At 35.7% G+C, this 18,319-nt stretch overlaps 1 protein-coding gene across 2 annotated transcripts in view; it reads left to right on the top strand.

Annotated features, from left to right (window-relative positions):
• The first annotated feature begins 6,644 nt into the window (after positions 1-6,644).
• Positions 6,645-18,319, top strand: part of LOC5576808 (mucin-17) — a 294,664-nt gene continuing 282,989 nt past the window's right edge. The window contains exon 1 of one of the 2 annotated variants that reach the window (XM_021855039.1): positions 6,645-7,678. In XM_021855039.1, coding sequence (XP_021710731.1) covers positions 7,588-7,678 — 91 coding nt within the window. In that variant the 5' untranslated portion in view covers positions 6,645-7,587. The remainder of the gene's footprint in view (positions 7,679-18,319) is intronic. The other variant, XM_021855040.1, reaches the window with a different exon arrangement.

The following is an 18,319-nucleotide window of genomic DNA, read 5'->3' as shown; positions in this document are numbered from 1 at the left end:
CTGGAAGCATTAACGTGTTCGTGTCTTTTAAGTCTAATATACCAAAGCCACAGCTTAACCCCTCCAGAGCACAAACCTATAGAGAACCAGACAAACATTCATGCCATAAACCTGATCGATTAGTCATCAGCGAGTGATCAATCTCCAATACGCCATCTTATTGGCTATTTATGGACCAATATAAATACTATCAACAAAATAATATTGCTTTCCCACAAAAATGATCATAAAAGTTTTGAAAATACATTACGATTTTAGTTTTTTTTTGTATTGGTATATTCTATAACTTGTTAATTCTATAAGTCAGTGGTTTTCAGCCTATTTGGCTCGCGGAGCACTTTTAGAAATAAAATTGTTTCGCGAAGCACTTATCCTTCATCATCATTCGGATTTAAATCTGGATTTTTGTATACACTTAAATTGACTCTATAATTCCTACGAAAATCATGAAGTAAGATTTATGATGGTATATCTTTCATTTTTTATTTATTTTTATTTTAGTTTTATATTTTAGTTGTTATCTAAAAAGATTTGTTGTATTTGATCCAGCAAACTTTTTTTTTATTTCAGGATTAAACTGTAAAAGTTATGCATTCAAATAAAACTATACTTGGGTATTAGCCGAACATTTCAAAATTCATGACTTAAAATTTTTCAGATTTTTGTTGTTAGTTCGAACAACTAAGCGAGTTTCTGTAGTAAAATATTTATTTTTGGAACTTTTAATAATGTGTCTGAATGGGTTAATCATAGGATCAGCACTCTCAGAAATAATAATATTTGTTTACGAAACTCGTGGAATCTCGAAATCTTATTCAAACAGACTCAAGTTATAAAAGTGATCAAACTAAGTTTATCGATCCTACATGTTTTGCAGACAAAATTTTATATGTTCTGCTCCAAACCAACTTGATTTTTTACTTTTGGAAAGTTTAATTTTAAGATTTATCAATTTATCATCCAATTTTTGTGGTAAATAATAGGAAATACCTAGTTTTTTAAAGCGAGCTACTTGCATTTAAGCGATGTAACTACACGGCAGAAAAGAAGATTCGTTTCAAAACAGTTTAGGAATACGGGAAGTGATATTTTTTAATTAATTTCCTCAAACCCGTATGGAAGTAGCTAACGTTGATTTGAACAAGTAATTAATTTTGCATCACGGTGTCAAAATTTCGATTATTATCGAAATGGCATGTAGCTCAGATTTTTTTCAACGAGGATAAGTATTCCAACAAAACATTACTTATTTCGATGTTTGATGAGACAAATCAGTGTATACATAAATTCCAATTCGTTCGTCGAAAATCAGTAGGTCGCCTGTGGTACCATGAGGAAGAGAGGATTAAATTCAAGAAACCCCAGTTTCGCTTCTAAAACTGTCCCATACAAAATGTGTTGGAAAATGTTCACCGACAGAATATGTTTAGCCTTCCAATAACAAATTCTTAGCCTAAATTCCGAACGTTTTCATTATAATATCAGAGCCACATGAAAGTTCACCAAGTAAGACACGTAAAAACTGTGTTTCGTTATCCACCTTATCGTCGAAAACATCAGATGGTGAAGATGAATTTAAATCACCTCTAAATTTACAAAAGCACAAATCTAAAGAACAAAACATTGGTTTTAGATAAAAAGTTTATAGATTGGTCGCGAGTTATTAATTGATCAAATCAGCAACAAACCAACGGGTTACTACTTGATCTGCACGATCGGTTTTATTCTTTAAATTTTGAATCTTGAAAATTCTCGATATGGCTGGATTTGGAATAATTAAAAGCGTATTTTAATTCGAAAAGTTAATATATTTAAAGACATTGATACAAATTTTCAAAACCGTCACGGAGCACCTGCTAAGGCATCGCGGAGCACCAAGTGGTCCGTGGAGTACGATATGAAAACCGCTGTATAAGTCGATGGACTCTTGAACATCGAGTTATGGAGAGTCGACTGTACTGAAGTGTTATCATGAACACGAAATAAACAAAATAGTATTAAAAAAGGCACTATAAGTATAATAGTTATTTAAGCAACAAGATGCAAAATGCTGTTTTTTTCTGCCTGGCCTGAGGCTCGCCGAGTTGGATAAATACAACGAGTGCTGAAAAAATCGAGTTTTGCAACGAGTTGCTTACAACATTTTTTGCTATTACGAAAAACTCCGTTTTAGGATTATTTTCAAAAGCACAAACAAATTATTCAAAAGAACCCACGTGGGCACACACCCACGTTCTGTATCATTTCAGTATTTCCAATCGCGTAGGCTGTGATACAGTAGTATCTAGGAATGTCACAAATTTTATCTTTCACATCATACGGATCTATACCTATTCCATATTGAAGGACAAAACAGGTAAGACGGCGCATATAGTAGTGCCCTGATGCCTCTTCTTCAAATGCTAGACGATCCAGTCCAAAACCAGAATCACCAGCCTTTATTGGATTCGGATCGCACATCATATTTAGAATCAGATGCTATGTCAAAAGATATTGGGATGATTGGTTGACGCCTCCCAAAACAGAACTGAAAAGTGCTACTTTTCAGCACCGAAAAGAGTGCTGAAAAGTAGCACTTTTCTGCATTGTTAAATTGATAGGAAAAGCAGGCCATTATATTGTGAATCTTCTCAATGAAAAGTTGATTGATTTGCAACGGAATTGCAAAAAGTGTTTGAAATGGTCGGCGTCAAGTCAGAGTGTTCCTAGTACAAAAAGTATGTAGTAAGATCAATGGACCAAGTGCTTTTTACCAAAATAACGAAAACGATCAGCGCGCTGAGGAATTCGTGAAAATGCAAGACATTTCAAGTGATTTCTCATTTTTTTCGGCATGGAATGATTTTTCTTCTCATCCATCAATAGACATTCATAAATATTACATAATTCGATGTACACTATAACCTCAATTTACGTACTAGATCGGGGGTGCGTAAATTGAATCAGTGCGTAAAACGAGGGAGCTCAGTTCGTAAAACGAGGTTTTGCCGTTTGGAGTCTACTTGTATGAAATTAATTTATATTATTTAGGAAAAATAAACTCTTTCAGCACCATTAACATATTATTAATACATTGGGTTCTAAATCAGGCTAGAATGTGTGCAAGTTAAGGTCTTCCAAGAACTCTTTGGAGTTTGAGCATATGATTCTACATGAATTAACTGAGACCAATTTATCATTTCTATGTAGAAGAATGTCTCACAATACTGGACCCTAGAAGATTGTTATATTTTTAAGAAGCGTTTGTATTGTCAGATCCAAGTTTTGGTAATTAAATGAGTACAACAGGTGTTCTAGTTCATCTAAAAACTTCCTGGAATATAAACCTGAAATGTACTGGCATATTTAGCGATCCTTTGATATTGTTTTGATATGTCACAGGCCCTTATCAATTCATAGTAGTAAAATGAGGTTTTTTATAATTTGTGCCAATGATTTAGGTCCTCCAAGGACTCCATTGAATACAGGCCTTGGGAAGAGATTAGAGGTTATTTTTCAAATACTCCACAGGCCCCTAACCATTCACGTGAGTAAACGGTGTATTGTAATAATTTGTGTGGATGTCCTATGTCCTCCAAGGACTTCATTCAATATAGGCCTTGGGATCTACGACCGTAATACAGTAATGACCCGATTTTGTCAGCCCCTGATTTTATCTACCCCCGATTTTAGCACCCTTTTTGATCCGATTTTGTCTACCACCGATTTTAGCATCCTTTTTTGACCGATTTTGTCAGCCAAAAATTTATATTTATTTCAATTAGACTAAACACGTCTATACTGGCAATATTGGGTGCATAAAGTCAATTATGACCTTGGCCACGTCTATACAATCATCTAAAGATCGAAATTTTGAAGTTCTGAATAATTATTCAAGAAACTTTTCAATGTTACCATGGATTACGGTACATAGAAAATGGACGGAAAAAACAATGTTTATATTAACAAAATCATAAGTCCTTAAAATAAAATAAAACATGAAATCAGTCGAAATTTTTTTTCCCGGTTTTAGCTCTTTCCCGATTTTGTCAACCCTAAATGCAGCATGGGGCTGACAAAATCGGAACATTACTGTAAGAGATTAGAGGTTAGTTTTCAAATACTCCACAGGCCCCTAACCATTTATGTGAGTAAACGGTGTATTGTAATAATTTGTGCGGATGTCCTAGGTCCTCCAAGGACTCCATTGAATATAGGCCTTGGGATCTACAGCCATAATTAGTGATTAGAGGTTATTTTTCAAATACTCCACAGGCCCCTAACCATTCATGTGAGTAAACGGTGTATTGTAATAATTTGTGCGGATGTCCTAGGTCCTCCAAGGACTCCATTGAATATAGGCCTTGGGATTTACAAGCTTAACCAATTATCAATCAAACCGGGGGTTGTCATCTTAGATTCCAAAATGGAATATGGATTTTCGTCATCCACTCGCCGTGCCCGTTCCGAAAATACTTATAATGCATGGGTTCCCAACGATTTTCCCAAACAAGAGGATTCCAAAATGGCGTCGGACATCGATTTTCGTCATCCCCTCATCGTGTCCGTTCCGAAAATACCCATATTGCACGAGTTTCCAACAATTTCATCCAACCGGATGTCGCCATCTTGGATTCCAAAATGGCGTCCGACATCGATTTTCATCATTCCCTCATTTTGGCCGTTCCGAGAATACCTATAATGCATGAGTTTCCAACGGTTTTTTTCAAACCAGGGGTTGCCATCTTGGATTCCAAAATGGCGTCGGGCATCGATTTTCGTCATCCACTCGCCATGCTCGTTCCGAAAATACCCATATTGCAAGTGTTTCCAACGATTTTCTTCAACCGGAGGACGCCATCTTGGATTTCAAAATGGCGCAGAACATCGATTTTCGTCATCCCCTCGTCGTGGCCGTTCCGAAAATACCTATAATGCATAAGTTTCCAACGATTTTTTTCAAACCAGGGGTCGCCAACTTGGATTCCAAAATGGCGTCGGACATCGATTTTCGGCATCCCCTCATCGTGCCCATTCCGAAAATACATATATTGTTTGGGTTTCCAACGGTTTTCCCCAACCGGAGGTCAATAATTTTCCACAGAATTGTCAAAACTCAATTTACGCACTGCGTAAAAATAGTGACGTAAATTGAGGTTACTTCGTAAAAAAAGTGACTTATATTGAGGTAGCGTAAAAAAAGACTTCGTAAATTGAGGTTTTAGTGTATCAATAATATCAACGGTGGCCTAGTTCTTTTCGCCAAACTAGAAGAATACCGTTTTGACTAATATTCCGAACACTTAAGGCCAACAGTGACTTCAAATGCATCTGATTGCCATAAATTGGCTGATATTTGTGTAAATTTTAATTTCATCGCAAAGTATAATTGTTAGCTGTTGGGTGTACTAATAATAATGTTGATTTAATAAGTTTTAGTATTGTTTTTACGTAAAAGTATGGAACAACATTTTGATTCAAATGCCGAACATTGTGTTCTTTCTGCCTCATATTCCGAACACCTTGATTCAAATTCCAAACAGCACGAATAAATCGTATTCAAATGAATAATTTCGCAAATAAATTTATCTGAGCTTGTTCTACTGGTCTCAAACTAGAGAATCATCACTACTCCCGCGGTATAAATTATATTGGAGACGTTAAAATTGAATTGCAATTCAATGCCATTTCCTTGTTATTTGGTGACATATTTCAACGAAACATTTCAACCAAATCGCCATACAAAAACTGAGTGTTCGGAATATGAGTCTGTTCGGAATTTGAGACAAAACGGTACTATTAATTCTATACGAAGAATCTGGATCCTAGATGACAAATACAACACTCAAAGTCATACGAATAATGAACAGTTTGTCCGAACCGGAAACCAAGCAGATGCATCAAGAGCACATAGTATTTATACCGAATGAATCAGAACATGGAAAGAACCGAAATCTAATGTCCCCAAAAGGTTCAAGTGTCAACGAATGTGCGTGATTCAACTTGGACTTGGTCGGGTCTTCCCGTCTGTGGCATCGATGAAGCCATTCAATACCGATAGGCCCCAACCCCAAGACATGTTGCACTGTAGATGTGGAGAGTTGCTTTTGGTTGTAGTTTTTTATTTTCATTCTGCACTTTTGGATTATAAGTTGCAGGAGAGCCCCACACTTAACACCAACACAGCTGAAGCTGCGACTCATTCGAACGTCTGTAGTCCGCTCGGGTCTTACGCCATGGGTGTGACTAGGATTTAGCATAAGGGGCGAGGGTGTGGGTGATCGACTTTAGAAGTTTATTTACGAATTTCACGCAAAACGAAGAGAAAAACTCCTAATATTATTTCAGTAAACTCTACAGAAATTATTTTTGGCTTGTCTTTCAGATTTCTTTCAGATCACCAATATTTCTACAGATATTCATATAAGAATATCTTCACAGATAAAAATAAATTCTTCATGGACTCTTTTCAGAACTTCCTTAAGTATTAATCTGACAGCACTGTCGCGCCGATAGGGCCGTAGCTCACATTTGACACAATATACCCCATCCCTTTGCCCTTCCCTGTCCACGCCCATGTCTTACGCCGTTCGCTTTCAGGTGCTACGGTATGTATTGGTGGTAGAGTAGTGTCGTATTCGTTGCCGGTGGTGAGTGGAGCATAAGGTGGTATGGCTCCACGAATGGAATGGGGGCCTCCAAGAAACTCCACTTCCTCAGTTCAGAAGTTTCACTCGGACCGTTGAGATCGGGGACGGGTTTTCTGCGCGCGCGTGACTCTTTACGACGGGTTTTGGTCGCTCTCTGACTTTAGACCTGTTGTGGGTATCGTTTTTCTTCGAGGGAGAGACTTCAACGAGCGAAGCGAATAAGCGACGAACCTTTGAGGTTGATTTATTTTCGATTGGATCCAGAGGAGCCTAAGGTGTTGTGCAATAATTGTTTGGGGCATTGTGCAAAGAGATCTATCCGGCGTGGTGGAATTCGTTCAAAGCTGCTATCAGCTGTTTTTAGAGCTGGACAGGAGGGTTCGTTGGGATTTGTGGTGCTGTCTGAGTAGGAGGAAGTTTCAGAGTCGAAGGAAAACTTGTGGCAACTTTTGCAACCTATAACTGCACTCTGCATGTTTGTGAACGTGTCGTGCTGATGTGACTTGGATATGACAGTGTCGTGAGCTTGGAGCCCAGAGTCGCTGAAAGAAGTAGGAAAATTGAAAACTGGGCGAGCAGCACAGCACGGCGACTGCATCACACAACGAAGGTGGTGAAATTGATATTGTGCAATTAATTGGAGTGTGGTTGGCAAAATCCGATGGAAAATGTGAAAATTGCAGCCTAATTGACGAGTGTTTTTTCTGAATTACTGTTGTTGGGTTCGCAGTAAACCTAAGCCTTCAACTGAGAGGTAGATGATGCCAAAATCGTGCTTTTAATGACGTGTAAGCAAAGTGTTGATTGCATCAGAGGAAGCGCAAATTAGTCAAAGTTATTATCGAGCAAGTGCACAAAACCAGAAGAAGCCAAACATTGTATGCAGACAGCGGCAACAGCAGCTGCAAGTTTCCTTTGACGTGTGGTGAAAAAAAGCGAAAAACAAACTCCAGCCAAGATGGGGCACAATGAATGCAAATCGGGTGCATACATATTCATACTGTTGCTGAATGTTGGATTACTGATGCGGCAATCGTCAGCGCAGCAAAGTAAGTACCATCGTTAGTAATAGGGGTAAATCTTTCTGTTTTGATGGTTCCCTCATTTATTTTTCTCACCCAAAGTGTCTGTCTGTCGGCAATTACCGTTTTGACTCAAATTCCGAACACTTAAGGTCAGCAGTGACTTCAAATGCATCTGATAGGCATAAATTAGGTGATATTTGTGAAAATTTAAATTTCTTCACAAAGTCTAACCCTTAGCTGTTGGGTGTACCGAAAAAAATATTTATTTAGACTTGTTTACTATTGATTTTACGTTAAAATATGCAACAACATTTTGATTCAAATACCGAACACTGTGTTCATTCTGTCTCATATTCCGAACACCTTGACTCAAATTCCGAACAGCACGAATAAATCTTATTCAAATGAATAATTTCGTAAATAAATTTATCTGAGCTAGTCTTACTGGTCTTGAACTAGAGAATCATCACTACTCCAGAGCTATAACATAGATTTGAAAACATTAAAATTTATTTGCAATTGACAGCCATTTCGTAGTGATTTGATGACATATTTCAGCGAAATATTTCAACCAAGTCGCCATACAAAAACCGAGTGTTCGGAATATGAGTCTGTTCGGAATTTGAGACAAAACGGTATAAGACCGATGAATTGAGGAGAGAGGTCATGGAAAGGGTTATCTCGGGGGTTCGCGTGACAGTTGGGTGGCGAGAGCATTTTATCTAATCGCCAAAATCGAGACCCAACTATAGACTGGGTTGCATACAATAGTAAAATAGTAAGAGTTACTTTGTTTCGAAACGTCAAGATAGTCTTCGGCTGAATGTGTGAAGGAATAGCATTGGCAAATTAGGGCTTTTGGGTTCATTATTCAGACAAGTTGTTTATAATGTGAAATTATCCCAATGAAGTCGATATTTGATTCCGTGAAATCTGCTAGATACATGTCCCTACTGCTAGGATGTTATTTTTTTATATTTTTGATCTTGTTACCACTGTTCGTTACCTTACCGTTACCGTTAAACTTAGAAAGTTTTATTTTTGAACATCCCTATCACTCTCATTTTTTTCTTGATGCCACTTTTACTTACCAATGTTTAATAATGATAAAATTTTGCTTTTTAATATTTTTAAATTTATTAAAATTTTCAAATTTATCTGCAATAATTTTGAAACTAATTTGATACCATCAAGCTTTTTTATGCGACAGGTTGATATTTTGCATCAGACATCAAATGAGATTCAGGCTTTTGTAAGTTACAAAACTATTAAGTTTTTTTTAAAATTGCACATTATCCTAGGCTGCGATTTATGGTTCTACTGTAGATAAATTAAAATTATTTCGATTTCTGAAGCTACGAAAAGATATAAAAACATTCTAAATTATTCCTCTTTTGAAGGCAACGTTGGGTTTTTGGAAGTGAAGGCAAATTCCAGTTTTTCCACAATTTGAAATGAGTTGCGAAAAAATTGGCGACGTATTGTATGGGAAACCCCAATCTTTCGGTACATACACAGTTAAAAATAATAAAGATTACTCGTCATGTAAACTTCATTTATGCGATGTAAACATGACGTCATGTAAATTTAAGTCTGGAATCATGTAAATTTGTGTTATATGCCATGTAATCACACATAATTCTGCTGGATTACATGACATATAATTGAAGATTACATGACATATCATGTAAATCTCCATTATATACCACGCTCCAATTATGTGCATTATATGTCTCAGAAATTTACACGTTTCGTTCGTACTGTGTGGCTCTTAATCATCTTATATTTTGAAAAAGTTTGGCCATGCAATAATGGCACTGAGGACTGATCAAAGTAATTCAAGCAACTATATTATAATACTGCACAGAAAGCAGTAGTGTTGCTCCAAATTTTATTGAATAACCATATCGGAATTTATTGAATAGATTAAAGATCTTCCTTTCAAAACCAAATCGGAAACGCATAGCTCCACTATACATATTCTCCACATTTGTACATCACGTACAGTACAACTTTATGAATAAGTTGCATATTGTATGGAAATTGAAATTTAAATTCAACAACTTTACTCTTTTACTATTTTTTAACTTAAATGATGTGTTGTCTAGGGATTTAATTTTCATACCACAATGAGGAATCGAAACTGAGTTCAGAAAAGCTAGCAGAAATATGTTTAACTGATTTTAAAACCAGTGCTTTTGAAAAGCCTTGTTAAAAAACAAATATTTAGAGATAATTCATTCAATAGTTGAAAAATTTATAATTTTTCATACATTAATGATTGGTTTGATTTGAGCCTAAGCTAAGAGGGATGCTTGAGTCATACAATCAATAAAATCCTTAAGCAATGTGTATACTTAACAGCTTTTAGCTTTTTCCTCTTGAGGAAGCTGTTTTTTTTCTATAGGGGGCTTGTACTCTTCTAGCTTACCTTACTTGCGTCGTTTTTAACAACAAAAATCGTTTTAATTGTGATTATTTTCTTATTTTTCAATAATTGAAAACCTGAAAAAATTGCGATTTTTTTCAGGTTCTCAAACATATTTTTTTATCGGTGTTATTTTTGAGCACTGGTAATATAGTGCCGGAGAGATTCTGAAATTTCTTGGGGAGTGACACAAAGTATAACCTACGTAAATGGGCGAATCCAGGATTTTCAGCAGAAGAAGAGGACGAACGACCTTAAAAGTTCATTCACGATTTTTACGCAAAAAATAATTGCTATACATACTCTGCCATACACGTTGCAGAATTCTATCGAGGATTCTTCCATCGATCTCTTTGGAGAAATTTATTTAGAGATTTTCAATGAAATATATCTAAGGAACTTTGAAAGTTTTTTCAGTTACATATTTCATAGAAACCGTAAACAATTCTTATTTTTAACAGAAACTCGTTCTGTCACACTCCAAGAATCAATAATTACTCTTAGTTCACCAACATTTCTAAAGAAGTTCATATAAAAGCTTCTGTTAAAGTTTCTTTAGAAACTCCTAACAGTTATTTTCTCAGAAGCTGTTCTTAGCATTCCTTTGAAATGAATTTGAAAGATTCATCCAATTCTATGTTCTCAACTGATGCCCCAGGAACCGGCTCCAAGAAATCCAGTCCAGATGAGTTGAAAGAGTTGGAAAACACTAATGGCTTAAGATTCACTTACAAACACTGTAGTTTTATTTGATCCATGCACAATCATTATTGAAATGACCTTCGGACAGACTCCATGAAACATGCATATAAATCCAAAACCGACTGTCCGACTGGGGTTTCCAGTACAGGTCACGAAACTTGAATAGATGTTGTGATGTTGTGTCGAAACTTTATTGAAATCGGCTAAAGATTATGGAAATTGGAGCCAAAAGATCGCAAACATTTGTTTGTAAGAATAGATCCTTTCCTCGAAAGTCATTTCCCCAAATGCCAGTTCTCCGAATGACAAGTTTCCCCGAAAAATGATGCTGTATAAAAAGACGTAAGAATAAACTTAAGATACAGGGTGCTGAACTAGAAAGAACGCAAAGAAATCAAAAGTTGGAGATATTTCATCATACTCGACTAAACTAATCATGCCAAAAATGCGAAAAACGGTGAAACTCAAACGAACCGCCAATCAAGTAAAGGAAACCGGTTCGTTCACCACCTTCAAATGAAAAAGATTTGACAATTACGAAGAACTTTACGGGAAACTGGGCTAGTCGGGGAAACGTGATGTCCGGGAAACTGACATTCAGGGTACTGGCGTTCGGAGAAACGACATTCGAGGAACCGCCATTGGGGGAAAAGTAGTACAACCCTTTTTAATGCTCTATTTAAAAAAAAAAGATTTTCCAAGAACTTGTAATCATTTTTAGATCACCAAAACTGCTTAAGAAGTGCATATATTTTTTTTATAATTTCTTTAGAATCTTCTTACAGTTATTTTCTCAGGAGCTGCTCTCAGCATTCCCTCGAATTTAAAAGATTACTACAGAATATAATGTAAATTTGTGTACATAAATTGTCCATGAATACCTGAAAAATCTGTCTAAGAGTTACTTTAGATTTTTTTTTTCTAAAATACATACTTCAAAAATTCTTTCAGGAAGTATTCCAAAGGTTTATCCAGGATGTTTTCTAAGAATATTCTTTGCAAAAATTTAATGAACGCAAGATGAAAAAATTTCTTTGAATTCTGCCAAATTAAATTTCGGTAGTCATAATCATAATTATAAACCCGAAGGAAGACTGAATGAAAAAAAAAGGAAAAATCTCTGAACTATTTTTTTTGTATCCTTGGAAGAATACCTTTTTCAATATTTGGAGGAATTCTGAGAAAAATATTCTAAGAAAGTTACAGAGTTTAATTCTTTAAATTTAAGATAAAATTTGTATTAATACCTGAGGAAATCAAAACATTACACTTTAGGTACTTTTGGTTAAATTCTTGAGACTCTTGAAAATTTCCAAATTTTGGAAAACTCTATATGAATTCATGAGAAATCTATCAAGAACTTGGGAAAAACTAGAGAAATTATGCTCTTCTGGTATCATTAACATATTATTTTATATATTTGGTTCTTAATCAGGATAGAATGTGCGTAAGTTAAGGTCTTCTAAGAACTCTTGTTATTGATGTTAATGGAGATCAATAGAAATGATAACTAAACTAAAACATTGTTACATTTTCAAGAATCGTTTGTATTGTCAGGTCTGAGTTTTGATAATTAAGTGAGTGCTCTAGTTCATCCAAAAACGTTCAATACTGACGTATTTAACGATCCTTTGAGGTTTTTTTTTTATATGGCACTGGTCCTTATCTATTCAATGCAGTAAAATGAGTATTGTTATAATTTGTACCGTTGTCCTAGGTCCCCCAAGGACTTCATCGAATATAAGCCTTAGGATCTACAAGCGTGATCAAAAGTCTATCGATAGTTTTTTTTTTAATATGGCACAGTCTATTAACCATCAAAGGACTCCATTAAATATAGTCCTTGGGATCTACGACCGCAATAAGTGATTTAAGGTTAGTTTTCAAATGCTCCAACGATCCTTAACCATTTATGTGAGTATACGGTGTATTGTATAAATTTTGTGTGGATGTTCTTGGTCCTCCAAGATCTTTATCGAATATAGGCCTTAGGATCTACAAGCGTAACCAATTATCAATAGATAGTTCTTTAATATTGCGAAGGCCCCTGATTATCCATATCCAAACAAAGTATTGTACAGTCATACCTCCATATAACGTATCCTCTTTATAACGTAACTCGATATAACGTAATTTTTACCTCGATATAACCTAACTTTTTTTTCGCTCCCATTTATTTCTCCAATTTTTATTAAAAACTAGTGGTCCCGGCAAACTTCGTCTTGCCATCAAGTAGGCTGCTGAAAAACGTCATGGACGTCCCATACAAAACAGGCAGTTCCGTTCGCTCCCGTTTTTTCTAACTTTCCTGTGTACATCTTGAGTTTTTTATACACACAAACACGTCGGAACACTTCAGGATCATATTTATATGATAAATTTCCAAATCTGATAGCCCGTTCTCAAGTCATTTCGTGACATACAAACACCACTCCATTTATATTTATATAGATATGGTTTATAAACTGCATCGATATCGAGTGAGCTATAAGCTAATGTTAATACCAACATTTTACCACTGATCTATGTATCTATACATAATTCTTCTTCATTTTTGTTGTATTCACGCTTCCACCAAGCCTGCTACTCAAGTCAATTTTCTATGAAACCTAATAATTATTGATTTATACTTTGCACTCAAAAAGACTAGATCAAACTATGATTAGACTTGTGTGTCGCCAGCCCACGCTGCCATCGCCGATCCATTTAACGCATATTTGATGAACATTTTTTTCTTTAAAATTCTTAAGGAAATATTAAATGTTGCTTTAGGAATTCTTACAGATATCCTTCAAAGGGTTTCTCCAAGAATTTGATGTTTATCCTGATTGTTTTCCACAGATTTCAACTAGAATCATACTGAGGATGCCTCCAGAGATTCCACCGAATTCTCCTGGTATTCATGTATAAAACTTAAAATATATTCTTAAAATAATTCCGACAGGCATATTCCAGAAATTCCACTAGTTAACCCTCCTGATATCCATGCTCAAAAAATTTTAAGATTTTATTCAGAAATGATGCCAGGGATTCCACCAGATTTTTTAAAGCGATTGCAGAGATTTCTTTAAGGAATGGTTTTAATATTCCATTAGGAATTTCTCCAGAATATGTACAAGAACTGTTTCCTAGGAATTCCGGATTCTAGGAATTTTTAATTCAACTATTTTAAATTTCTCCAATAGTTTGTTTAAATATATCTATGAATTCTACTGTGCTTGTGTACAAAAATTTCACCAAGTTATTTCTACAAGATATAAAGTGGATTCAACTATGGATTCTTCAAATCATTCCGATTTTCTGAAGAACTTTCTCCAAATGTTTATGAAAAACAACATTCTATGTTCTACTCAAGTTTCTTCAAGGATTCTATGTGAAATGAAAGTCTTCATAAATTCCATCGGAAATTTTTGAAGAAAGTTCTCAGTGATTCTTTTTTATTGGGTTCTTCAAGTAATTATTGAAAACGATAAGTCAAGAAAGTTTTCTGCGGATGGTTGTTTAACAAAAAAATATATGCAGGAATATATGCAAGTTCCCCAGACCCTCCAGAAAATTCTCCCAGAATACTGCCGATAATTCCACCACGTATTTTTTCAGAAACTTGTGCATGGAAAATTCCTCAAAAATAGTTCTTGGTGTTGATGGAGTTTTCTAATGAGTTTTTCATGAATTCCGAAAAAATAATAACAATTTTTAAAGAATTCTTCAGAGATTCATTCCAAAATCCTGACAAGAAATTACAAAAATATTTAATTTAGTAGTATTACCACGAGTTCCTCTAAACAAAATTCTTGAAGTTTCGCAATTGCCTACTAGAAATGTTCATGGACTGCTCAACATTAACTTTTTTAAAGATTTCTGAGAGATCTCATTTATGAATGTCTCTAATAGTTTCTCCGAATGTTCAAGGATTCCTCCATAATATTTCCTGAATACATTTTTAAGGATTACTTCACTGCCCATAACTGCATATTTGTAACATTCGACAAAAGTAGGCATTGAGTAAATGGAACACCAAGTCTGCATTTTATGGCAGTATGGGAAGAAACTAAAATTTCAAAAAATTACCAGAAACTCAAAAGTGCTTATTTGCGGCTGGAAATTGGTACAGCTCATGTTGTATATTGGGTGAACAGTCAGAAAATAATTCTGATTGAAATTTCTTTGCTACTACATCACAAGGCTCATGCATAATCTCAATGTGACTGTTATGCGGTTACAATTACCAATGTGACAAAACAACTTGGTATTTTTTTTCGAATTCTCTAGAACAAAATCACAGATTTTAATAAGTTGGTCGAAAGTATACATCATTTGATGAATCTCCACGGTATTAACTCAAAATTGTCAAAAATGTCGAATGTGACTGATATGCAGTTATGGGCAGTGCAATAGAGAGGTAAAAAAATACGGATAATATCGAAAAAATATGAAGATAAACTGAAAGTGCCTGCTAGTTCAATTATATCAATGTAAACTCAATTTTCTCAACAATGTTGAACGAAATTGAAAAAAATATGCTTCGATATAACGTAACCTCGATATAAAGTAACGAAAATAAAAATCAAGTTACTTTATATCGAGTTGTGTCGATGTTCTTGGACTTCAGATAGCTCCTCGGAATATAGGCTTGAGTATCTACAAACGTAAGTAGTTGTATATTGATGATATTTAGTGATGGCATAAAACTCCACTCTTCATATAAGCAAATGGATCAATGTACTGATTTGAACTGATGTTCTTTTATTTACTTCGTAAAAAAGTGACGTCAATTGAATTTGCATAAAAAATACTTTTCAAATTGAGGTTTTAGTGAATTGGATTTCAAAGACATCGATTTTCGTTATCCCCTCGTCGTGCCCGTTTTGACAATACCCATATGGCATGGGTTTTCAACGATTTTTCCCACCCGGAGGCCATCCAATTACATAATTTCCCACATAATTATCTAAACTCTATTAAAGCACTTCGTTAAAATGTTACGTTAATTAAGTTTGCGTAAAATAAAAGCCTTCGTAAATTGAGGTTTTAGTGTACTTTTAGTTTGGTCGGATTCCACATATGTAACATAATTTCTGGAATACATTAATGGCATGGTTATTGTACAAATTTTATATTTCAATATTTTACCAATGTGGAAGTTCTTATCCTTTCGAGCAACTTTTCAGAAGACAACATCCTCCTATATGTTTGCATTTCTGAGACATTGAATAATTTGCCCCTATCGGAAGTTCACATTGGCATCATCAACACGCGGTGGTCAAATAGGGTAACGACTGTTTATTTTGTTCTTAAACGCTAACAGTTGGCGCCAGCGTCAAAAAGTACAGGCATTCGAACATTCAGTTTCTTTCACTGGCCGCCGAGCGACGACACTGTTGTTTGAATTCCACCCACTGATCGCGCTACGCTGGATTCTCAAATTTCTCGATCTTTCAACACAAGCGCATGAAGAATGGTAGTCGGAGAACTGTCAAGACGTATGGAAAATAATGAAAAACGTAAATTACTTGCAATTAGGAACCTGGATCAAAAAAGTAGTGATTAGAAATCAAGTGTAAAGTGAATACATAACTTTGTGTGTTTAGTTCAGTTTTGAATATCGCCCTATTAGCCCCTACCAGAAGTTCATACCGTCACCAGCAGTCGAGTCAAGTGGTCGAGTCGAGGTTTATCACTTTGAAATTGAGAGCTGCAATGACAATATGGCTGCCAAAACGAATGACAGGCTACTTAGCCTTAAAGAACCATAGTAAAAGTTGGTTTTCATGGCTAACTCGATGGTCCCTTGGGTCCTTTGATTTTGCATTCTGAAACTCGATACCTGCCTAGCTCGTTGATCCCTGCAATATCAGGTTAGGGAGAGTTGACTGTATCACTGAAAAAGAGTCATCTGTTGCCTTTTCAGTTTTGAATATCGCCCTATTCAAGTATAAAATTAGAACATGGACAACAGCGTCAACCAATTCGATATGGTCTTCGGTGAAGGGCAGCAATGTCTGTTAGGCATACATTGTTACTAGAGACTGAGGGAACCCCTGCATCTCCACAGTTGTTATGGAAAGGAGCTTGTGTCAGTGGGATAACACAAGGTCTGGGAGTCACAAGCGAGTGTTGATATGATCCTCTGATAGTTACTTGCTTGAAATATGAGCAAGGGCACTCGTGGAAAAGTCTCATCAATGGATTACCTGCTTTACTCTTGTTCACAGTTGATCAGCAGAAGTTTTCTTGTTTAATGTTGTATAGAGAAAGGCACCTAACTTTAAATTTCTCGTAAATGAAAGCATTAATCAAAATATGTGGTAGGCGTGATAGTCATTATCATCACGTACCGGAACCCAATATTTTTTCGAAAATAATTTTCAATTTTGAGAAATAATTCGTTAGAAGCTTTTCACTATACAAATATTCAAATATTTCTCGAATTACCTTTTAGCGATTTATGGTGCATAGACACGAGCGCATGTGCGTTACTATGTGGTGAGTAGCGAATCAGGGCATGCATGTAACCCATTGGAATATCCTCGATAAATCTGTCCGAACCTGATCTGCTTCACTTCAAAAAAGTGTTTCGATATTCAATATAGAAACACTCAAACGATCAGATCCGTTGCAATTCTGCACTCGGTGACCTTCGCCAGCAATCACACGGTGATGCTCGCCAGCTCTTCATTACTTCATTCCATCTTTCAAGAAGACATCGTCAAGTTGCGGAGAACCGACCAAACCGGTACCACTCGGGCAGTTGTAAATTAGGAACACTCTTGACTTGATGGTGCGGTGGTGTGTAATCGAAAATGCATTCGATGCCGATATGCAGTACAAGATCTCTGAAATGTGACGGAAATCGAACCTCGAATGGGGGGAATGGTATGACGTGACGTGACAGGTTGTTCTGAAATCTTACCAGTGAGTCAATAGAACTTGTGGTCAATTAGCTGGTGACATTGAAAGTGTTGAGTATCGTTTTTCGATTGAGTCATGGTTGATGATCCGATTTGAGAAGAATTTGATTGCAAATTAATCGATCACGATCGCAAATGTGGTGGAAGATGATATTCGACTTGATGGATTTTCCATAAGATTTATTGGTTTCTCACATCTAAATTGAGTAAGATTGGAGTTTAACTTGGGTTTGGCGAAAGTAGTTCTAAGTTAATACATATGGATTGTCTTCATGTTCTTCATGGTACAAAGTGCCTATTGGTTCGCTCAATTCATTGATTTAATGTTCCTAATAATGGTTATTGTTTTGAACAAATTAGAACGCATTTTCAAACTGCACTCTAAAGATTAATAATATTTCAGTTTCCCTCTTTCAACGAATGTAATTACTAAAAGAGGATTACAGATATTATGGTGGTAAGCTCCATCGAAGTTAATACGCGATTGGCGTATTAACTTCGATGGAGCTTACCACCATTAGAGTTTAGGTAGAGGAATCAACTATCCTAAACATTTCAATAAAACCATCCAATATTTGAAAAATTTTGCAAACAAATTACACAGAAAAATCATATTTAACATGA

The sequence above is a fragment of the Aedes aegypti genome, chromosome 3 (assembly GCF_002204515.2).
Source record: "Aedes aegypti strain LVP_AGWG chromosome 3, AaegL5.0 Primary Assembly, whole genome shotgun sequence".
In the NCBI taxonomy this organism is placed as follows: domain Eukaryota; kingdom Metazoa; phylum Arthropoda; class Insecta; order Diptera; family Culicidae; genus Aedes; species Aedes aegypti.
Note: the sequence above shows the minus strand (reverse complement) of the source record. Positions and strands in the feature narration are given on the sequence as shown.